General features: G+C 44.7%; 1 protein-coding gene across 3 annotated transcripts; it reads right to left on the reverse strand.

Annotated features, from left to right (window-relative positions):
• Positions 1-2,413: 2,413 nt before the first annotated feature.
• vstm2a (V-set and transmembrane domain containing 2A) lies at positions 2,414-15,825 on the reverse strand. 3 transcript variants are annotated; one of them, XM_068050036.1, is made up of 5 exons: positions 15,197-15,823; positions 13,877-14,046; positions 9,508-9,558; positions 5,217-5,580; positions 2,414-3,497 (listed from the first exon to the last, which is right to left on the reverse strand). In XM_068050036.1, exons 1-5 carry the CDS (start codon positions 15,273-15,275, stop codon positions 3,412-3,414), a joined length of 750 nt encoding a protein of 249 aa, XP_067906137.1. In that variant the 5' UTR covers positions 15,276-15,823; the 3' UTR covers positions 2,414-3,411. The 3 variants fall into 3 exon arrangements, with proteins under 3 accessions (XP_067906137.1, XP_067906138.1, XP_067906136.1); XM_068050037.1 differs by having other exon boundaries at positions 3,409-3,616; positions 15,197-15,824; XM_068050035.1 differs by lacking the exon at positions 2,414-3,497 and adding an exon at positions 3,632-3,780 and having other exon boundaries at positions 15,197-15,825.
• Positions 15,826-24,503: the final 8,678 nt, after the last annotated feature.

A 24,503-nucleotide genomic window follows, 5' to 3' on the forward strand; every position in this document is an offset into this window, starting at 1 on the left:
TATCGCACCTGGGTGTCACTAACTGGTGAAAGAGGAAAATGGAGACACATCCTGTGGACTGGTGCGCATTACCATGACCACCAGTAGCTACAGCAGTTTGGCAACAGGGGGCAACGTCAAAAACAACAACTCACAATGTCACTTGGCAGCTTCAAGTGTGGCATTCGTGGCAGAACCTGCCTCTGAAGGATTGGCCTTCACAGTCATCAGGAAAGGTGGACCAAGAAGACACCCCACTTAAATGGATTGTTTGTTGCCTGTCCATCATCTTTTGTAGATGGAAGGATGTCAATCAACCAGGTTTATAAACTCCCCTGGGTCAACGCCCATAGCACATTGTAAACTAGGTTTCCCATCATATTTTATTTATACTGCTTGTGGTCTTAACCCGAGCAGTTTAAAGGCTCTTGCCACTGGGGAGAATCTAATTCCATTTTACGCCGGACTTGGGTCGGAACGGAACACAGCAAGACAGGTTTGACGTTGATGCAAAGCGGAAATTGCTTTGCGCTGACACTTGCAGTGCGAATGCGCTCTTTAAACACGTTCCCAGTTCCGAGAGAGGGTAGGGAATTTGACTGAGCAGTATGCACAATTTCTGATCAGAGCATTAAAAAAAAAATCACTGGCCCCATTGATTCTTGTTGGAACCATACCATCTGTAGCTGAGTGGAAACTTAACTTGGGGGAAAGAATTCTAAGGAAAAGAGTTCTCAGTGGATGTGATAGATATTACCACAGGAAGGAATCTCAAATAATGGATATATTCCCTCTTAAGGTCATTCTAACTCCTTTCTACCAGCACTGGAGGAAAGCAGAATATAGGAAATGGGGCATTAACAAGCTTTATTTATGCAACAAACTGGCCGATTTCAAATATCAATGTTACTGCCAGGAGTGATAGTCAGATGTTGTATTGAATAAATGTGGAACAAAATAAAAACAGAAAGTGCTGGAAATACTCAGCAGGTCAGGCAGCATCCGTGGAGAGAGAAGCAGAGTTAATGTTTCAGGTCAGTGACCCATCATCAGAACACCCAGTTACCCGACTACTCATCCGACCGGGCGATTTGAACCTTCCTGGAGTCTTAGATCAGTTCCAGCTACAGCCATTTCCAGAAACTTCCAGAAAATAATTTACTGCAGGCCATCATAACCTGTCAGCACCTGAGGGGGAACTCAATCATCTGCTTAACTTGGTGATTCATATCCAACAGACAGAACTTAAACCGCGTGAAGGGGCGCCATCCTTATGAAGCCAGTCATTGTTAAAGAGCCTCAGCTAAATGCATTATTATCACAAAAAACAGCGGGTGCAGGAGAAACCGTGATCTGTGTCCGTGCCATTTATGCCCTTGCAGCATGTTAACCAACAAATAAGAGAAAAGAGTCTGCCAGTTATTCAAAAAGTTGGCGCCGATCTGATTTTCCGGCTGGGCATCATAATAAAGCTGTAAATAGGCAGGAAACATTTGCAGGGCGGTGAGGGAGGAAAAGATTAGGAGAGCGGGACCAATTGGACAGTTCTTTCAAAGAGCTCGTACAGACTGCATGGGCCGAATGGCCTCCTCCTGTGCTGTGTTATTCTTTGATTCTACTATAAAGAAAGTTTTGCATTTATACAGTGCCTTTCAACACCCCCAGATGTCCCAATCAGCTTAACAGCCAATGAAGTGTCGCTACTGCTGTAATTTAGGAAACGCGGCAGCTAATTTGTGCACAGCAAGCTCCCACAAAAATAATGTGAGGATGACCAGATCATTTTATTTTCCTGATGTTGATTGAGAGATACCAGGCTAAATCCCCTGCTCCTTTTGGAAATAGTGCCATGGGCTCTTTTATGTCCACCTGAGAAAGGCATCCGTTTGACATCTCATCGGAAAGATGGCACCTCCGACAGTTCAGCATTCCCTCAGTATGCCCCGGAGTATCAGCCTAGATGTTTCTGCTCAACATTATATACACTAAGTGTGGTGCAGCCTGATGAATCATCCTGAGAGATTCCCGTGTTCCATTTGAACATTTATTTATTCATAGATACTTTAGCAATAAAAGACGAGCCAATAATGTAGGTAAATCCTCACCTTCAGTGTCCCAGCTCACAATATCCTTCTCCAGGGAATACATATTTGGAATGAATGGATGGCAAGCTGCATTGAAAGTACTGAATGTTCCCTATAACCTTCATGGTTTACTAAGAGAAATTAGTTTGAGAAGCACACGTTGTCTCATTCCTTTCACATCCTTCCGCACAATAAAGATGATTAAACTAATACAGACGGTTGGGGGGGTGGGGGCACACATCTTGCACATTTAGTTTCAACATTTGAACCGACCAGGACAGCAGCAGCTGTTCCTTAATTGCAATTGGAAACAGAGACGAATGAAATGAAAATAATAGAACATAGTGCTTGATCTTTTGTTTAATTCTAGGTGTTTTAGTCTCTACATAATACTTCCAGTCAGTATCTTTACGGTCTAACTTTCACCGTGTTACGATTGGGTGAGGGCGGATCACACGAAGATGACATTTTATTACAGAGAAATTAAACATGACCTAGTCAACATCAACGCGATTTGAAAGATAATTCTCAATATTCTCTTATTTTCTTTCTTAAAAATAAAACACTCACAACATACCGTCAGTTTCTTTTTTGTATTGTTCACCCACAGACCGTACGAAAATTGTTTTAAATACACAACTTGCATTTCGATAAGAGATTGTCCAGAGGCTTGAGTGAACATGTTAATCGAGGTGAAAAATCACAGATCACACAGTGTGGTATTATTAAAATTAGAATTCAGCCAGTTATTTAAAAAAAAAACCGTACTGGTGTCACAACGAGCTTTGAAATGGCAGGGGGAAGCTTTGGGCCCTTTATGGGGAAGGGTATAACGACAGCACACTGAGAAGAAGTAAGTTATCTGGGTTAGGTCGGCCCTGCACATACAGGAGATTCCAACGAATTGATATATCAAACTAGGACAGGTAAAATGAAACATCCAGGTGCTGAGCGGAGTTGCACATGTCCTGAAAGTGTCTCTATTGCAATGAGAATCCTGCACACACTTACACAGATATTTATGATGAAAATCAAGGCTTCTTATACCTTCAAAGGATGATCAGGATACCATTAAAGTGGAGATGGTGCATTTCAAATCTTGCACACACGCTGAATTGTCAGGCGTCGATGCGTTTCGTTAGTTGACAGATTTAGTTGCACCGCTAGTCTCCTGGTGCGCAATTGTGTAAGAGGATGCCCCTAGACTTGAAATCTTGCACATGATTTGCCCCCAACGTTGTTCATTATCAATATCAAATCCATTTGCAGTAAATATCCTGAGCAATGCCGCCAGTGCTGTTTTATTTCTCTGCCTTGCTCCTCTCTAAGGGCTCCCGTTTCTAGAGAATTACAGTACATTGGGTGCAGAAGGGTAGGAGTTTAAAGTCGATTTTGCTGTCCAATCCATGGATTTTACCATCCAATCGCTCTTTGCTTTAAGAGAAAGTGATAGTGGAAAAGTCAGCACTAAGACTATAGCAAAGCACCCTTCACAAAGCCACAAAAAAGCAGCAGGACACCTAGTCCATCGCTTGCAGTTACGATCGTCGTACCTGCGGAAGAAGTTAAAACATTCGCTCATCTGGAAGATTTTGTTTCCCAATATTTCTTAGTAACGTTTTTCAACACATGTACTTCAAATTAACGCTGGCATTTCCTGTTAATGCCCGTCGCTTGGCTTGGCATGCATTCACGCAACATGACATACAGTCCGACCCTGATAAAACCAAAGGGGCAGGAAGTGATCTTAAGAAGAAAGCAGGATTCTCAGAGGCAACATCTAGTTACTGAAAGAACAAAACAGCATGAGAATGTTGTGTCTGGAGCATCATAAACAGCCGGACCCTTTGGGGAAGAGCCTGGGAGGTTGCAGTTTAAACAGCCAGAGGTTCTTACCTGAAGGGGTCTCAATCCTACCTTATCAAAGATCATTTTAAAACAAAACTGCACCGTACACATTGGAAAACCCGTGTGTAATACAACATATGGGGCTAATTATATACCATAGTAATATAAATAATTACAGTCGAGTACAAGCATTATAGACTTATAGGCTTACACAATTAGACCAAATATATTACACACAGACCGGATAGAATAGATTCGAGGGGGGCAAGGTGTATCCTAACAGGGAAATAAAATAACCCATGACTAAAGGGGCAACTCTATCTTATCGGCTATTTAAGATACTGAATATATGGATACATCTGTGAATATTTGCAGAGTTTACTTGCCATTACAACCGGAATCACGTGATCTTTACTCATTGAAACATGCCCTGGTCTAAACAATCTTAAATAATGATGTTCCCTTACAAATACCTTGCATCGCGTTCAAGATCTCAAGGAACCTGGAGGCCTTTGCCCTCCTCCTCAACTGCTTGGCTCTTGTGGACTGTGATGCCATTACATTCAATGGCAGCTCGCTGTTGACTAGTGATCCATATTCATTTATGCTTAAGGCATTGCACACAGATTGCATACGCTTTATGAATAAGTACATTATATAGATATATTAACGTGTATATGGCTCCGGCTAATACTCTACAGCTGCCTCCTGAAGGAATTATAGCTTCTAGTTTCCTGGTCAACATTCTTCCCTCAAGCAACATCACTGAAAATGGAATCACTTGTCATTCATCCCATTTATACAGAAACGTGGCTGTTGCTTTTGCCTGCATAATAGTGAATGCACTTCCAAAAATTACTATTTGCTTGGGAAGCACTTTGAAATGTCCTGAGGCCCTGATAAAGGGTATCACATAATGGGAGTTCTTTCTGTAGCTCATTCTTTCTAAATTACCCAACCAGAGTGCTCCATATTATCCCTATGCAGCTGTTAGTCTATAGGCACATACACTTACTACAGTATATACTTTTATTACACATCATGAGTAAGTAATGTAGACACTTCAGATATGCATCCATCTATTGGCATATGGTCACTAGAATATAGAATATAGATTTTAGAGTACTTTCTTTTCAATAATGAATGTTTTGTTTCTATACGTACACCCTTAGTAAATATAGGTATTTCTCCAGGACATATATAAAGGTTATATATCATCATGCTTCATAAATGGGTTAACAGTCGGAAGTGTGAATGGGCCCCGCCTGATACTGGCACTGCTGGTGAAGGCTAGGCCTTGCCTACCTGATGTGGATGTGGCGCTCTGCCTGAGGATTGTGGCCGCGGGCCTGGACGTGGCTCCTGTCTGCCCTTTGTGCGCTGCTCGGCTGCTGGGGGAGCGGCGGTCCGGTCGCTCGCTGGGAGGCGCCGCAGCCGCGGGAGGGCTCCGCATGCCTTTGCCGTCGTGCAGGGGCAGCGGCGGCGCCTCGAGGGCCTGGAGGGCCCGGGCGTGGCTCGCGTTCACGTACAGATGCCCCTGAGCCTTGTACTCGTGCAGCTCCCCATTGTTGGCGTCCGTGACCCGGCATTCGTACAGCCCTTCATCATCCTTCCGCACTTTGGAGATCTGCAGTTTATGTGAGATGTCACTGCCCATCACTTTCACTGTCTGCAAAAGGGGGGAAAATGACCAGCTGATAAATAGACCATTGTCAGCACCGCCATCATCACCCTCACCCTCATCAACATCTTCATCACCCTCATCACCCTCACCACCATCACTACCCTCATCAACATCTTCATTACCCTCATCACCCTCATTACCCTCATCACCATCATCACCCTCATTATCCTCATCACCATCATCACCCTCATCACCCTCACCACCATCACTACCCTCATCAACATCTTCATTACCCTCATCACCCTCATTACCCTCATCACCATCATCACCCTCATCAACACCCTCATTACCCTCATCACCCTCATCCTCATCATCACCCTCATCACCATCATCACCCTCATCACCATCATCACCCTCATCACCCTCATTACCCTCATCACCCTCATCCTCATCACCATCCTCATCACCCTCATCACCATCATTACCCTCATCACCATCACTGCCCTCATCATCACCCTCATCACCATCATCACCCTCATCACGCTCATCACCCTCATCATCACCCTCATCACCATCATCACCCTCATCACGCTCATCACCCTCATCACCATCATCACCCTCCTCATCATCACCCTCATCACCATCATCACCCTCATCACGCTCATCACCCTCATCACCATCATCACCCTCATCACCCTCATCATCACCCTCATCACCATCATCACCCTCATCACGCTCATCACCCTCATCACCATCATCACCCTCATTACCCTCATCACCCTCATCATCACCCTCATCACCATCATCACCCTCATCACGCTCATCACCCTCATCATCATCATCACCTCATTACCATCATCATCCTCATCATCATCATCACTATCATCAGCCTCATCACCCTCACCCTCATTATCAGCATCACCCTCATCATCATCACCCTCACCCTCATTACCAGCATCACCTCATCACCCTCAACACCATCATCACCCTCATCATCACCCTTATTACCATCATCACCCTCATTACCATCATCACCCTCCTCACCATCATCACCCTCATCATCATCATCACCCTCAATACCATCATCACCCTCATTACCATCATCACCCTCATCATCACCCTCATTACCATCATCACCCTCATCATCACCCTCATTACCAGCATCACCCTCATCACCCACAACACCATCATCTCCCACATCACCCTCATCATCATCATCACCCTCATCATCACCATCATCACCCTTATTACCATCATCACCCTCATTACCATCATCACCCTCCTCACCATCATCACCCTCATCATCATCATCACCCTCAATACCATCATCACCCTCATTACCATCATCACCCTCATCATCACCCTCATTACCATCATCACCCTCATCATCATCATCACCCTCAATACCATCATCACCCTCATTACCATCATCACCCTCATCATCACCCTCATTACCATCATCACCCTCATCATCACCCTCATTACCAGCATCACCCTCATCACCCACAACACCATCATCTCCCACATCACCCTCATCATCATCATCACCCTCATCATCACCATCATCACCCTTATTACCATCATCACCCTCATTACCATCATCACCCTCCTCACCATCATCACCCTCATCATCATCATCACCCTCAATACCATCATCACCCTCCTCACCATCATCACCCTCATCATCATCATCACCCTCATTACCATCATCACCCTCATCATCACCCTCATTACCAGCATCACCCTCATCACCCACAACACCATCATCTCCCACATCACCCTCATCATCATCATCACCCTCATCATCACCATCATCACCCTCATCACGCTCATCACCCTCATCATCATCATCACCTCATTACCATCATCATCCTCATCATCATCATCACTATCATCAGCCTCATCACCCTCATCCTCATTATCAGCATCACCCTCATCATCATCACCCTCACCCTCATTACCATCATCACCCTCCTCATCATCATCACCCTCAATACCATCATCACCCTCATCATCACCATCATCATCCTCATTACCATCATCACCCTCCTCACCATCATCACCCACATCACCAGCATCACCCTCATCACACTCAATACCAGCATCACCCTCATCATCATCATCACCCTCATCATCACCATCATCACCCTCAATACCAGCATCACCCTCATCAGCATCATCACCCTCATCATCATCATCACCCTCATCATCACCATCATCACCCTCATCACCCTCATCACCAGCATCACCATCATCACCCTCATTACCAGCATCACCCTCATCAGCATCATCACCCTCATCACCCTCATCAGCATCATCACCCACATTATCCTCATCACCATCATCACCCTCATCACCTCATCATCACCCTCATCACCCTCATCAGCATCATCACCCACATTATCCTCATCACCATCATCACCCTCATCACCTCATCATCACCCTCATCAGCATCATCACCCTCATCACCCTCATCAGCATCATCACCCACATTATCCTCATCACCATCATCACCCTCATCACCATCATCACCCTCATCACCCTCATCATCACCCTCATCATAACCATCATCACCCTCATTACCATCATCACCCTCATCACCCTCACCATCAATATCCCCACAACAGCATATAAAATGCAGCTGACCACATCTTATGCAAAAACTAATTTTGTTCAAGGGCTGAAACGTTGACATATTGTGCTCCGTTGTACCGCTCCAGAGATAATCAAAATGTTGCCAGTACAGGAAGGGTCTGGTCAGGGTACACCTTCCTATAATTATCCAATGTGTTTATGGCATGATTCGAACTGCGGGTTATTCAAAGAGAGCTGAAGGTGTTAGAGCCGAGTTAAAGAAGGCTCTGCTGTCAATTGGTTGGCAAAGAAAAGCTCAATAATGTAAATTATTTAATGTGGAAAGGAGCAGAATCAGTGCAATAAAAACAGAAAGTGCTGGATATACTCAGCAGGTCAGGCAGCATCTGTGGAGAGAGAAGCAGAGTTCATGTTTTAGGTCTGTCACTTTGATGAAGGTCTCTCTCCACAGATGCTGCCAGACCTGCTGAGCATTTCCAGCACTCGCTGTTTTTATTTCAGATTTCCAGCATCTGCAGTATTTTGCTTTTAGAATTAGTGCACTGTCTGTCAGAATTACTGGGTAAAAGGAAATTCCCTATGGAGACTGGAAACAGTCCGAATGTAGGTTGAAGTTTCTGGCCCTTCTACATCAATGTTGATATTTGATGATGTGATTTAGGGTCAGACTAACGAAGATCAATGGGCGCATGGAATCAGATGGTGGTAATGATGGTGTGTTAAATTAGGACTAACGTCAGTTTGGGATTACTTGTGGGACTGCGTATCCTCGTGTTGAGATTGGTTTGAAGGACACGGTACCGCCGATTAAATTTACAACTCCAAAACAGTTTATTGAGCTTCTTATGGTAAATCCCTCGTGCGTATTTGGTTACATAATGATGGTGACAGTGACCAATTAAAGGAGCAAGATTGTTAATTAACATTATCATTCATCGCTTTTTACTCCATTAGGAATTAATCGGATTTAAATGAACTTCAAGTGCTAAATTTGATTATATTCATTAAAAAAAAACCCCTGTTGCACTCTTCCTTTAACATTGTCGCCTTCTGCAAGAACACGGTAACAGACGAATGTATAATACATCATGTTACTGGTATCCGTGTTTTCGATGGCAGACATTGGACGGCAGCTGGTGCTTTATACCCCGGCTGGTAAACGGATCACATCTCCCCACCTCCCAGCCTCGATTCCAGCCGGTCCATTTAAAGAACCCCCGAGGACTGCCCACATCTCCCAAACCGACCGTATGTCAAACACTGGCCACATCTCCCTCCCTTGCCCGTCCACGGCGACCCCGAAGCTTTCCACAATTGCAGCAAGGGGAACACGTTTTGCGCAGATACCTATCCCGCCTTAGCGAGACATTTACTCACACTTATTTTCGTCTCGTCGTTGATCATTTCGCTTTGTGGAAAAGTGTCCAACTGTATAAAGACAACACAATTGAACACTACATGAGATATAGACATCACTCAGGGCGAATAAGGCTGGCACCATTATATTTCAGATGGAAATGTACCGGTACAACACTAACATTGCAATTCCTTCCTATCAGTGATAATACAAAAGCCCTGTCGCAGGCTGAACATCACAAGTTAAATCTCGCATTTCAATCGTCCCCGATGTTTGGATCAGTATGAATTAAATTACTGCTTAAAACCTGCCCATATTTCCTGTTTACTCGTGTTAAACCGACCGCATTAATGGAGGAATCTCATGTACCTAGATGTGATTTCATATATTGCTATGGCTGGGCAAGTCTCTAAATGTATGTGTTTGCCGGTATTTTTACCGTAATGCATGATATTATAAAATAGCTAACTTTTCCCAATGCTGTACTTGGTACACGGCTGTTGGTTGTTCTTTATTTCCAAGTAATTGGGCAGGCACGGAGTCAGTTGTGAAGCCTGCCCTGTATCACTGGCTGTGTGATATATTAGCATCAGAATGGGGCAAGGCAAAGAGATTCCCTCTCCTCACCATCACAGCAGTGTGGTAACGTCTGTCTGTTAAAGGCGAGATAATTTGATGTGTTCATGCGGCTGCAATTCACTCGAATCACGGTCTGCATTTAGCCTCCACCTTTAACAAGTGACATTGCTCGGAGCTTCTCCTTGTTTCCCGTTTCTTGCGCATTTAGATTCCCGAGCCCGTCGCAAGGCTCGCCTCTTTCATCGAATCCGCGGAGAATCTTCTTGCCCGGCAAACAGACGCACAGATTTATGTTTTTATGGCCGATTTTACGTTCGTGAATCTGACAACAAAACCCAAATTTGGAGAAAAGTGCCAAACCTTAACACGAGCTCTGTTCTGTGGGCAACAATTAAGGTTACAACGACTGGATTTCCAATCAAACGCGCGGTGCGCCCTGTCGCATGTAAATCATTGTTCAATACCGCAATAAGTCACATTCTTCTTTCAAAGGCTCACATCGGAAAAAAAAAACTAATCCACAAATGGGGCAGTGCAGTTTTGGTCTACTCCCTACAATATGTATGTATTATATTTGTGTTTTATTTCATGTGTCCGAGTTACTGAAGGGTTTGGGAAAGGAGACACCACCAAGTATAAAAATCCTCTCCAAATCCAGTTAACTTTAAAACCCCAAATGGAATAATCGCCCACGTTTAAGTAAATAGATCAATTTAGCGATCCAACTGATGCAAACCAGGGTAAAAAAAAAAGCAGTATCAGAGAATGGGAGGGAATGTGAGTGGGAGTGTGTGAAGGAGGGGGGGGGGGGGCGGGGGGAGTGTATTTAGGTCTTTGTGAGGGACTGTGTGAGTGTATATGAGCCCCAGAGTGTGTGTGTGTGTTTTTAAGTGCGTGTGTGAGAGAGGGAGAATGTGTGTGAGTTTAAGGCTGTGTGTGTGTGAGGGTGAGTGTGCTTGAGGGTGAGTGTGAAGGAGTGTGTGTAAGGGTGTGTGAGGGAGTGAGGGAATCTGTGTTTGAGGGGTGTGTATGTTTGAGGGTGTGTGTGTGAGCCTGAGTGTGTGAGTGAGCGTACATGTCTTTGTGAAGGGGTATGAGTGTAGTGTCTGTCTGTGAGGGTATGTCTATGTGAGGCTGTGTGTGTATTCGTGAGGGTGTGTGAGCATGTAAGGGAATGTGTGTGTATGAGGGTGTGTGAACATATGATGTGTATGTGTGAAGGAGTGTCAGTGTGAGGGAGTGGGTGTCAGGCAGTGGGTGTAAGGGAGTGAGTGTATGCGAGGGAGTGTGTGTTTGTGAGGGAGTGTGTGAGGGAGTGTGTGAGGGTGTGAGGGAGTGTGTGAGGCGTCTGGGAATGGGGAGGAATGTTTGTGTGAGGCTGTGAGAGAGAGTGTGTGTGAGGGAGTGTGTGAGTGTGAGGAAACGTGTGAGGGAGTGTGTGTGAGGCACTGTGATTGTGAGGGAGTGTGTGGGTGAGGCAGTGAGGGAGAGGGTGTGTGTGATGGTGAGGGTGTGTGTGAGGAAGTGTATTTGAGGGACTGTGTGTGAGGGAGTGCGTGTGTGTGAGGGAATATGTATGAGGGAGAGGATGTGGCTATGTGTGTGTGAGGCAGTGTGTGTGTGAGGGTGTGTGTGTGTGAGGGGGTGCAGGATAGGGTGTGTGTAAGGGAGTGTGCGTATGTGTGAGGGAAAGGGTGTGTGAGGCAGTGTGTGTGAAGGAGTGAGTATGTGTAAGGGACAGAGTGTGAGGGAGAGGGTATGTGAGAGAGAGAGGGAGTGTGTGAGGCAGTTTGTATGAGGGAGAGGGTGTCTGTGAGGGAGTGAGTGTGAAGGAAAGGGTGAAGGAGAGGGCAAATGTGAGGTGGTGTGTGTGAGGGAATGTATGTGTGTATGACAGTGTGAGGGAGTCTGCGTGAAGGTGTGAGGGAGTGTGTGTGAGGGTGTGAGGGAGTGTGTATGTGTATGTAGGTGTGAGGGGGTGTGTATGTAGGTGTGAGGGAGTATGTATGTGTATGTGGGTGTGAGGGAGTGTACGTGAAGATGTGAGGGAGTGAGTGAGTGTGTGAGGGTGTGAGGAAGTCTGTGTGTGAGAATGTAGGGAGTGGGTGTAAGGGAGTGTGTGTGTGAGAGAGTGTGAGGGAATGGGTGTGTGAGGGAGTGTGTGAGGGTGTGAGGGAGTGAGGGAGGGTGTGTGAGAAGTGAGGGAGGGTGTGTGAGGGAGTGATGAAGTGTGTGTGAGGGAGTGAGTGTGTGTGTGTGTGAGTGAGGGAGTGTGTGTGAAGGTTTGTGGGAGTGTGCGTGAGGGAGTGAGGGAGTGTGTGTGAGGGTGTGAGGGAATGTGTGTGTGTAAGGGTGAGAGGAAGTGAGGGTGAGGGTGTGAGGGAATGTGTGTGTGTGTGTGTAAGGGAGTGAGGGAGTGTGTGTGAGGGTGTGTGTGTGTGAGGGAGTGATGGAGTGTATGTGTGAGTGTGTGAGGGAGTGAGGGAGTGAGGGTGTGTGGGTGTGTGTGAGGGAGTGTGGGTGTGTGTGAGGGTGAGGGAGTGTGTGTGGGGGTGTGAGGGAAGGTGTGTGAAGGTGTGAGGGAGTGTGTGTGAGGGAGTGATGGACTGTGTGAGGGTGTGAGGGAGTGTGTGTGTGTGAGGGTGTGAGGGAATGAGGGAATGTGTGAGGGAGTGCTGGAGTGTGTGTGTGAGGGAGTGATGGAGTGGGTGTGTGTAAGGGTGTGAGGGAGTGAGGGTGTGTGTGAGGGTGTAAGCGAGTGTGTGTGAGGGTGTGTGTGAGGGTGTGTGTGAGGGAGTGTGTGAGGGAGTGTGTGAGGGAGTGTGTGTGTATGAGGGTGTGAGGGAGCGAGGGAGTGTGTGGGGAGTGATGGAGTGTGTGTGCAAGGGACTGATAGAGTGTGTGTGTAAGGATGTGAGGGAGTGAGGGTGGGTGTGAGGGAGTGTGTATGAGGGAGTGATGGAGTGTAAGGGTGTGAGGGAGCATGTGTGTGAGGGTTTGAGAGTGTGTGAGGGAGTGTGTGTGGGGGTGTGTGTGTGAGGGTGTGAAGGAGTGTGTGTGAGGGAATGAGGGAGTGTGTGTGAGGGAGCGCATGTGAGGGTGTGAGGGAGTGTGTGTGTGTGAGGAAGTGATGGAGTGTGTGTGAGGGAGTGATGGAGTGTGTGTGAGGGAGTGATGGTGTGTGTGTGTAAGGGTGTGAGGGTGGGTGTGAGGGAGTGTGTGTGAGGGTGTGAGGAAGCGAGGGTGCGTGAGGGAGTGATGGTCTGTGTGTGTGAGGGAGTGATGGAGTGTGTGTGTGAAGGAGTGATGGAGTGTATGTGTGTGTAAGGGTGTGACAGAGCATGGGTGTGAGGGAGTGAGGGTGTGTGTGAGGGTGTGAGGGAACGAGGGAGTGTGTGTGTGATGGAGTGATGGAGTGTGTGTGTGTATGGGTATGAGGGAGTGAGGGTGTGTGTGAAGGTGTGAGGAGGTGAGGGTGCATGTGAGGGTGTGAGGGAGTGTGTGTGTGGGTGTGAGGGGGCGAGGAAGTGTGTGTGAGGGAATGATGGAGTGTGTGTGCGAGGGAGTGAGGGAGTGTGTGAGGGAGTGAGGGAGTGTGTGTGAGGGAGCGAGGGACTGTGTCTGAGGGCGTGATGGAGTGTGTGTGAAGGTTTTTGGGAGTGTGTGTGAGGGAGTGTGTGTGAGGAGGGAGTGAGGGAGTGTGAGGAGGGTGAGGGAGTGTGAGGAGGGAGTGAGGGAGTGTGAGGAGGGAAAGCTGCACACTGCAGGCGGCTGTTATCAGGAGCGCTGCGGGTTGCCGGGGGCCGGTACCTGGATCTTGCTGCTTTCGGGACTGTATTCCTGTTCTGATGGGGCTCGGATAAACCACCACTGGATCTCCAGGTAATAGGACGGGGAGCCGCTGCCCCTGAAAGCACAGGCCATTTCCACATTGTCTCCTTCTCTCGCCGTCACACTCTCGGGGAGTTCAGTGAATCGCGCTGCAATTAACAAATGGTCAGATTTTACCAAAAAAAAAACAAAGTGGAGTTAAAGCCGGACTTCTCCCGCCTAACCATTACATGGTTACATGACCAAGCTGAGCTCCATGATTCCACTCCCCCACACGTAGAGCCCGAGTGTGCAACAGCTGGACTCGCTGTTTTTTTTAAAGACCTGGTGTTAATCCATTCATTAAATCAGTCCACATTCTCTTCCACCGTGCATGTATTAATAATTATTTATAATAATACATTTAAAATACAAGTGAGGCGGTGAATACAAATGAGAACCACCGTCCGCAGATAATTCAACCTTTTTACGTGGGGACCTAAAGTAATGATTCACATTAAGTGACTGACAGTAAATTTATTCTCTCTATATATCCGCTCTCCATCCAATCTTCATTATATCCTTTCCTCAACCATTTTTACTTTCTAGTTATCCTTTCCCTTCATTCACTCCATTACACAGCTCCCTTCCTCCGACTTTTATTTTCATTTATCCTTCATTTCTCACTTTCTCCCTGTGCTCCCCATTTCTTCCCCCTTCTCGCTCTTCGTTTTCCAGTCACACATTCATTTTCCCTCCCTTCCTGCTTCCCATTCTTCATCTCCCCTTCACTTCACCGTTTAATCAAATTCCTCCTCTGACAATAGCCAAGTCTAAGCCCCACAGTAAATCTCACACACAAACACATCTTATTTTTTGCAGGACTACAATGCAAGGTTCAATCGTTGTTGAACCTCGAACTGCTGGCACAATCAGCGGATGCGCTCGGTGGACACGAGCTTATTATTCGTGGTCATTGTTTTTGCAGGTCTTTTGCTTGCTGTCGTTACACTTTTACCTGCATAACTGACTGACCGACACCATCTCTTCGCCAACAGCCCAGAACCCTGACAGTTTCTTCCAACCGCGATATTTTCTGCGCTGTTTTTTATTTTGCCCTTCACATTCCAACAAATTGTCCCCAAACCCCGTAAAATTCAAAAATTCCAATTATCAGTTGCAAACAGCAACATGTAACTCTATCTCTATGCCTTTCTCTGTCTCTCTCTCGCTCTGCCTTTCTGTTCCTTTCTCGTTTTAATCGATCACTGGAACGTTAAAAAAAGGGGTTTATTTATTTTAAAAAAGCCACAGACTTACCTTGGGATGAAAAACCCAGATGAGCGCAAAAAGCAAAAAAGCACCCAAATCCAAGAGAAAGAGGGAAGGTCCCCATCATCCCAAACAGACATGAGCAGCGAAGATTTCAGGCGTCCTGACAAATTATAAAAGCGAAACTGTGATTCTTCTGGGGAGCCGGTGTGCTAGCTGCTGCATTCTGCTCCTGGTTTGGTGAGTGTGTGTGTGTATGTTTGTTGGAGATCAGTATTTCTGGAGGTGAGCTATATTGCAGCTGCTTAGCCCAAAGCTCCGCTCCGGAGTGAAGAAGACGCTGCTGTCGAGCAGTGCCGGAGCTGCTGCTGTTCTCGGTACCTGTCTCCAGTGCGTCAGTCACTTCTCCCCATTGCGTCTTCACCCTCATCACATTCTGTAAGCAGCCCCAGGAAATATCCGCCCATCATCAGACCAATCAACCTTACACACTGCAACTTCCAGGGCTGCCGGTCCCCGTTCCGAATGGTTCAAACCGAGCAATCTGCGCTCTGCAAAAACAACATATTCGCCCACTTTTTAGCAAAAGGCAGACCAAACCAGAGCCATTATTTGCATCGCGAAACTCGTCTTCGTGACAAATGGTCGCAATCCTACTAATGCGCTCAATGCAAAAGACAAGCTTCACTACTTTGCATTCAAAGTATTTTTTTTTTATCCCTGCGTTGTAACACATGCAGTTTAGACCGCTGGACTGGGGTGGAGGTTAAATGCTGTCGGTGCCTTATTGTGCACTGCAACTTCTACAACGTATCCCTAAAACAACTCGGTGCTCATCGTTCATTTCGACTGCGCCGAGCGAGGTCGCGATTAACAATTTGTTTCCTAATCCAGTTCCATTTTGTTTTACTGTCATCTCCAGCAGCAGAGGTTTCATTTAAAATCAAGCCGTTGGGCAAGAATAAAACAAACTTCGCAAATAGGTAGTGAACTTATCCAGTAGAGTTTTTTTTATCCATCCACTATCGCTCGTTTGGTCCCCTATTAAAATGATAACCAAAGTGGGCACTGCAATATGACTAGATAATTAAACAATCTAATAACCTTCTTCATGGACAGAACATTCTTTGCCTCTGATCCTGTGTTATGCAATACTTATAAATGATCAAAGAGTTGACTGAAGGGACCAGAAAGCTTATAATACAGGCGGAACACACCCAGCCTCCATTTTCAGATCGGGATTTGGTGATTTGAACAGCAAAAGGAAGGATTTAACACACTGGGAAAACAGTTCCCCGACCACTTTTCCTGCCATCACATCGTACCCGGGCTTTTACTGCTTGTAGCTTCCTGACTCATATGTCTAATAACACTCCTAAGGATTTCATATGGACTGGAATCAAACAATAGGCCAGTTATATTTTATTAACTTTATATCATCAACAACTTGTATTTATATAGCACCTTTAACGCGTCCTAAGGAGCACTATCAAACAAAAGCTGGTACTGAGCCATATGGGGAAATATTAGGACAGATGATCAACAGTTTGGTCAATGGGGTAGGCTTTAAGCTGTGTCTTAAAGGAGGAAAGAGAGATAGCGAGACAGAGAGCTTTAGGGAGAGAATTCCAGAGCTTAAGCCCTTGGCAACTGAAGGCAGGGCCACCATTGGTGGAGCATTTAAATCGAGAGGCCAGAGTAGGAAGAGCGTGGATATCTCGGAGGAGATTGCAGAGGTAGGCAGCGGTGAGGCCGAGGAGAGATTTGACCGGGAGCCAATGTGTCAGTCAGCGAGCAAAGGGGTAATGGGTGAAAAGGACTTGGTACAAGTTAGGAGATGGCCAGCAGAGTTTTGGACCTCAAGTTTACAGAGGGTAGAATGTGAAAGGCTGATCAGGAGTGCACTGGAATAGTCAAATTTAAAAGTAACAAAGGCAAGAGTGAGGGTTTCAGCAGCAGATGTGCTGAGGCAGAGGTGAAGTCAGGCAATGTTACAGAGGTGGAAATAGACGGTCAAGTGTGATGGCATGGATATGTGATTGACAGCTCACCTCGGGATCAAATATGACACCAAGGTTGCGAACAGTCTGGTTCAGCCTCATTTAGTCACCAAGGAGAGGGGTGGAGTTGGCAACTAAGGAATGGTGTTTGTAGTGGGGTCCAAAGACATGGAAGGACAACAAATTTGAAGAAGGATACAGTACCTGAGGAGTGAGAACCTTTAACAATATCAGCTAACATGGGAGTCAGGAAGGGAAGTTGGGTGGGCCGCTGTTAGTGGGACTAATGAAATACATTATTTGTTCACAGTAAAGAGTGTTTGGGAGCGTGTTAGAAACAGCCTTGTAGAATTTTGGCCTGAGGAATGTTATCTAGTAGAAACAGATTGCTCTTGGAGGTTACGTCACCTGATCTCTACTTCCCAAATAACCTTGTGGCCCATTCTCTGTCTTATTTTGTTCCATGCTCACTGCAGGTATTATACAAATGATGAACAATAAGATTCGGGATGTGCAGATAACCCTTTGCGTCATCAGCAGGTCAGAGGCAGTGAATTAACATCATTTTCACAACAGATTGAGAGTTTCAGGCTCTGTTCCACTCCCCCATATGCCATATGTCACGTGCCCTGTGTCACATCCTGTACATGCTCTATAGAGCTACTTGTTAGTGTCTGTGTAGGTTACTCAGCAACAGCAATGAATTCCCAATGTAACAGAGTGTATGTACACAGTACCCTCAAAGATTGTTAGCTAGTTCTAAGGCAATGAAATATCATGAAAAACATTTTGGAGTCATTCTGTTTATCATTCTTTTCTTTAGGAAGAATACATGTCTCATTTTGGGCTGGGAGGCAGGAGAGGGGAGCCTGACGTCTTCCCAGTACCATGCCATATTGCCAGCGGTGGGAAACTTAGCGGCTCGGCCACCAGCAGGTGGTAAACCGAGCTACTTAAGTGGCCAATTAAGGGCTCCTTCCTGCCTCTATGGGCATTTTGCCCACGTCAGGAGGGCCCGCCACCATATGGGGAGACTGCCAGGTAAACCCTGGCAGCCTCCGAGCGGGTTCTGGGGAGATCCCCCTTTATGGGCACTCCATGGCCCATGGAAGGGTCCCCTGGTGGCAGTGGCCACCATGCTGCAATGGCACCACCAATGCTCCATGCAGCCCCACCCCCGATCTCTGTGGCCTGACTAGCCAGGCCCCTGCTATCCCCAACCCAATTCACCTGTCTTTGAGGGCACCTGACCATTGAGGTGCCCTCTTCCTGGAGCTGCTGCCTCAGCACTGGCCACCATTAGAGGTGGTGCTGCTGAGCTGTTGTTCCTCTGAATAGGCTTCTCAGTCCTCTTAATGGGCCACCGGCAATATGCCGCCCCGGGTCCTGCCACCCGCCGAAGTGGGGTCACCTCCAGGTAAGCGGCAAAATTCAGCCTTTTAATTCAGGAATGTTTTATTACCTTTATATGGTTTTGTTTAGTTACATTCTGCTCTCAGTCAAGTTTCTAAGTGCCATTATTGCCAACGGTAAAACAAAAACTATTACATCCAAATAAGATGCTCAGGAAAAAGTGTTTCATGTCTATTGTATTTTCACTATTGGCAAAATGAATGGGCAAGTAATAACATAGATCAGTCTTACATTATAGAGTAACCCCTCATCACATTACTGTCTGGTAGCTTACAAATTTAAATAATTTGCAGGTTGAGCATATCCCTCCTCCCATTTGTCTAATGGCTTCTCTTTCTCATGTTCCTTTATTTTCCCTCTCTCTCTCAGTATCTCCTTTTTCTCTCTATTTCCTCTTTTCCATGATTTTCCCAATTTCCTCTGAAGTTTCTTATCTCTGCTGTTTCCTCTGTGCGATTCTGGAGTCTTCTTTCTTTGGCTTGTGGGTTCAGTTTTTTCTTTTTTCCATATCTATGCCACCTTTCCCAGGATTTCTTTCTTCCTCACTTATCTGCACTGTCAGCCTGTATGCTTTTCTCTTGGCATTAAGTTTCTCTGTCCCTGAGGTATAATCCCTTCATCCTACAATATTGTCTCAAATTTCTACCTTAGAATTTAGCCTGCTTGATTGGCACTCCATCTACTACTTTCAATATTCACTCCCTCCACCACTGACACACAGTGGCAGCAGTGTGTACCATTTACAGGGCTGTTAGGGAGAAAGTTCCAGGGTTTTGACCCAGCGACAGTGAAGGAACAGTGATATAGTTCCAATTTGGATGTTGTGTGGCTTGGAGGGGAACTTGCAGGTGGTGGTGTTCCCATGCATTTGCTGCCCTTGTCCTTCTAGATGGTAGAGGTCGTGGGTTTGGAAGGTGCTGTTGAAGGATTCTTGGTGAGTTGCTGCAGTGCATCTTGTATATGGTACACACTGCTGGTGGTGGATGAGAGTGAATATTGAAGGTGATGCATGGAGTGCCAATCAAGTGGTCTGTTTTGTCCTGGATGGTGTTGAGCTTCTTGAGTGTTGTTTGAGCTTCACTCATCCAGGCAAGTGGACAGTATTCCACAACACTCTTGACTTGTGCCTTGTAGATGGTGGACAGGCATTGGGAGTCAGGAAGTGAGTTACTCACTGCAGCATTCCCAGCCTCTGATCTTCTCTTGTAGTCACAGTATTAATATGGCTACTCCAGTTAAGTTTCTGGTCAATGGTAACTCCCAGGATGTTGATGGTAGGGGATTCAGCGATAGTAATGCCATTGAACATCAAGGGGAAATGGTTAGATTCTCTCTTGTTTGAAATGGTCATTGCCTGACCGTGCGAATGTTACTTGCCATTTATCAGTCCAAACCTGGATGTTGTCCAGGTCTTGCTGCATCTGTACACGGGCTGCTTTGGCCTGACAATATCGCAATCAATATGAATTAATATGTTAGCTTAGCCAGATCATCAAAGTGTACATTTACTTTTTGATCTGTGGAATATTCCAAAGTTGCATGTCCACCTAATTAATGTTAGGTTCCATGGCCATGACATATCAGATATTTCCTTTTCATGAATTAATGGGAATACCCTCCACATCCAGTTTCATGGTTCAAATATTAATTGATATTTAGCATTGCAGAGATTATGTTAGAATCTACTGAGTAATATGGAAATGCAATTTAGTTGACTTACAGTAACCCAGTTATCCAACTTTCCTATCAATATGTCTTTAATGATGTGCATCCTGCTCCTGTCTCATATTCCTCCAATTTACTGATTTTTTCACAATGCAGCTCTTGTATCATTAGACTGTTTGACTCACTAAGGTGCAATGTCTTCCCTCACATGGAATTTAGCACTGCCCCCAAGCTCCAGTTGTCTTTTTCCTGAACATTTGTCTTGGGAACTCACCATCGCAGTGAAAGAAAAGGTGCAGTGACCTTTATACTTTCACAGGCCTGACATCTAGAATAGTCATTGTAAAGCCGTCTTTTGCAACACCTCCAACTCTTCAAAAGTCTCCTCAAAATCTGATTCCCCAATTAAGCTCAGACATTCCTACTAACTCTCCCTCAACTGTTCCATTTCTATTGATCTCCTGCTTTGTAAAGTATTTTGGAATGTTTTGATAATATGTATAATGCTATATAGGTGCAAGTGATTGTTGTTGCTGCCGTTGATATCTTCTGTATTTTGCATTGGCAGTGAAACCTAATCCAGGGGATGGTTTAACACTCCAGTCATCATGTGCTTGTGGTATATCTTCAGCCAGCAGTACCTTTCCAAAGTAGAATCTCAAAATGAAAACGCAGCAACAATGTGTCTACAGAAAATGACACTTTGATGCTATGGGTAACAATTATTTATCCAGTAACCATTTGGCTATGCAAGCCTGTTTTGTATTAACTAGTTTTGCAGATTTCCCCCCCATTGTATGACAATTCCTTGGCTATTTGAATAACTACTTAAATTCAAAAGAAGGAATACATGTACCTTTCACCTCCTCAGGACCTCTCAAAAAACTTCACAGCCGATAAATTACTTTTGATTTCCAGCTACTGTTGATAAGTACAGCAGCTGATTTGCACATGACAAGATCCTGTAAACAGCAGTAAGATGAATGACCAGATAAACTGTTCTAGTGGTGATGATTAAGGCAGAAACGTTGGCTGGGACACCAGGAAAACTCCAGAACTCTTCTTTGAATGATGCCATGAGACCTGTTATGAAAGATTAAGGGAGTGGACAACATTGCGGCTGGAACTTTTTTTCAAAACCTGATTTGTCCATGGTGTCACATGGTTTGCATGGGCTAATTATATGACCTGATTGGCAAAGAGTGTCACATGGTTAGAAAGAATATTATGGACATAAAAGTCTTAGTATACATAAGAAACTATAAAATAATATTTATTTTTCATGTATTTGTGACACATTTGGAATGACTCATGAGCTTTTGTGAGTTACATGACACTATGGAAATAAAATCAGAGATTTGAAATGTCCTTTATTTAATTGTAATCATTGAGATGACCATTCAGGATCATTCAGTGATAATATCAATCACTCCTATGTATACAGTAATCAGACACCATGGAGTTCTCTGCACATTGCCCAGGTAATGTGCTCATACCCAAGCTTTACTGCACTCTTGTGACATTCAGTGTTTTCTCATTGTTCCCCTATCTTCTCTAAATGTGCTTGCAGAGAGCTGGCACAGACACGATGGGCGAATGTTCTCCTTCTGTGCAGTAACCTTGCATGATTATCTGATTCTTCCATACTCTGGCAACTGTCAACTACCTTACTGCATGACCTGCAGAATGGAACAGCCTCTCTACATCAATCAGAGTTCTCACTTCTGGATTCCAATTTTCCAAAACCCCTAAAACAGCAAAGAAAAAATGTAAAAAAATATAGAATTCAGATGTTTAACTTTATTTATATTTTTTTACTTTTTCTCCAAGATGGCCACTTGATTGAAGTATATCCCAACCTCATCCACTTTGAAACATATGAAAGTGTGACCTACGTATTCTCAACAGGAGACATATTAGATCAATTAAATGCTACTTTCTGATACCACTTAAAGGGTTGCATTTTACCTAAAAATCTAATTTTAAAATTGTGGATCTCGCAGTATAATGTAAATGAAGTCTGACAGCTGCTCTATTTTAGATGAATTACATTCTTCAAAGTATTTATTTTTGATAGAGGCACTTTTTAATAAATGACTTCAATAAAATTGTTTAACAGTTGAAAATCTTTACAGCTAAACTTGTGAAATAAAATCCCCATGGAAGTCATTCAAAGAAATAATAGTTTTTAGATCCCTGTAATTCACAAAACATTGGGAGATTTAAGCTCTGTTTAACAATACACTTAGAACAGGAAGGGAAAAATAACATCAGTAAAATCAGGCTTCTGTGATTTTGTTGCAGTGCTGTCTTTTTTCAGCATTTTGCATTGAGGGAATTGGGAGCAGGAGAGGAAAGTGACATCTCCTTTTCTGCATTGGCAGGAGGTGGGGATTCTGAAAGGTTTCAGTTTTACTCAGGATAAAGACGATTAGTCTGTTTTTTTAAGTGTAAAAGAAAGCAGAGATTACAGCTGATATTCAAATTTCAGAAAGCACAGCAAGCCCCTGAAGTATTTTTTCATTGTCTGGGGGGCTATGTTCGTCCTCCTTTTCCTTTCTGAAACAAAATATGAAAGCAGAAATAGAGAAATGCCTCCTTCCCCTTCACTAACAGAGAGTTATCACCCAGTCCAGTTCTAACACCACAGACAATTCATTTCAGTAGAACGGAACTGCCAAATGTTTTTCAGGTGCTTCTCTTTAGCATCATTTAAGACAACAGACAGGGCACAGAAGTTACCAGGCGGCTTTTCACCAGGATATAAATGGAATTTGCATTTACAGATTTATATAAATGAAGTAAACAGTTCAGACAGTGTGGTAAATTTTAGACCCTCACGAGCAGTGGCCAATGGTCGATCTGATCTCTTGGCCAGGAATTGCCATGCAGTATTAGGATATATACGCTTGGTACCATTTTAGTTTAGTATTTTTATCTTTCTCATTCTCTTGCTCTCTCTCTCTCTTTCTCTCCCTTTGTCTGTCTCTCACTTTCTCTCTCTGGTTTCTTCATACTACACATCATTACCAATGGCCCAGTGTATCCAGCCACTGGGGGGCTCCTAGGATCCACTGTGTCACATCCAAATAGTTGTAAATATGGACAAAAGAAATCACGATTGTACAGAGGAGATTAGTTCCAGAAGAGATACACTTGCTCCATTGGCAACAGAAGGGGAGATGTTTCCTCAGGGACTCCTTTCTGCTATTGGTCCAGCATGGCACTGTTCTAAAATTCCACCAGCGGTTTGTTGGAAGGAAACAGTCTTGCAGGTATGATGTACCTGCCTTAGAACTTAAAATTACTCTGTCTTCAGGGTTTGAGATGGAGTTTCTAGTCTGGGGCTTAGGGGCAGACAGGGTTCCATTCCCACACACTTAGGTCAGTGGAATTTTGAGGCCAGGAATTTAGCAGTCAGCTAAGCCAAAATCTTGTACCAAGTCTACCCAAATAAAATATTGTGAGTTTTGCCATTACGGGATGAAGACAGGAATACAATGCTGCATGACTGGTTCAGTTTGCACATGATTCTCAGTTTCTTTGTAAATCAAAGATTTCCAGTAATTCTTTTCTGGTATATAAATAAAAGAGTTTCTCTGTGGAAAATCAAAGAATCTGTTTTGACCTTCAAAGAGAAGAATGTTTAGAAAATACACCAGAACATAACAATGTCAACCTGTTTTAATAGGCTTCATCTCTTTAATTTAAAAGTTCAGTTTTCCACTTCCATCTTTGGTGTGCTCCCTCTCAAATTGGCACCTGATGCTATGCACAATAATGCTGGAGAATTGAGTGCTATTAGGACTTTACTGGTCTGTTAAGATTTGCATCGGATCTTAACTATTTAGTATTGATTTGCCCCAGTGCATGAAAATCAGCCCCAAAGGTCAACCAGTTTTTGCCTAACAATATTTTGGTAGATCCACAGATCCCTCCCCAGAGTCCCTCCTTAGCCAACCACCCTCCAGTCTTGTTGGTAACCTAGATCCATACAGTGAACAGGATTCCCATAGCATCATCAGAGCTTACTGGTCTCCATAATTCTCAGACTGCAGGTATCCAGTAATTCACTGTGACTGAGAGATTCTGCACACACTGGGTAGCAGGGTCCCATTAACCTGCACGTAGGTTTAGGATTCTAAAAGTTTAAAAAAATGTAATGAGTAAAATGCCTATCCATGTACTGCAGACAAAGCACACACAGTGCCCAGTTAGCCCGTAGCAAGCTCGTACAACATTGCTTGCTGTTGTCACCTGTTTCTGTTTGGTTGTCG

The sequence above is a fragment of the Heterodontus francisci genome, chromosome 2 (genome assembly GCF_036365525.1).
Source record: "Heterodontus francisci isolate sHetFra1 chromosome 2, sHetFra1.hap1, whole genome shotgun sequence".
NCBI lineage: Eukaryota > Metazoa > Chordata > Chondrichthyes > Heterodontiformes > Heterodontidae > Heterodontus > Heterodontus francisci.

Excerpts from the sequence above, each read along its gene's own strand:
- vstm2a (XM_068050035.1), bottom strand. The coding sequence starts at position 15,275 with ATGATGGGGACCTTCCCTCTTTCTCTTGGATTTGGGTGCTTTTTTGCT. Across the intron at positions 9,559-13,876 it reads CCGAAAGCAGCAAGATCCAG|TTGGACACTTTTCCACAAAG; the intron begins GTACCGGCCCCC and ends GTCTTTATACAG. Across the intron at positions 3,781-5,216 it reads GAGCGCCACATCCACATCAG|GGTCGGACTGTATGTCATGT; the intron begins GTAGGCAAGGCC and ends TGGTTTTATCAG.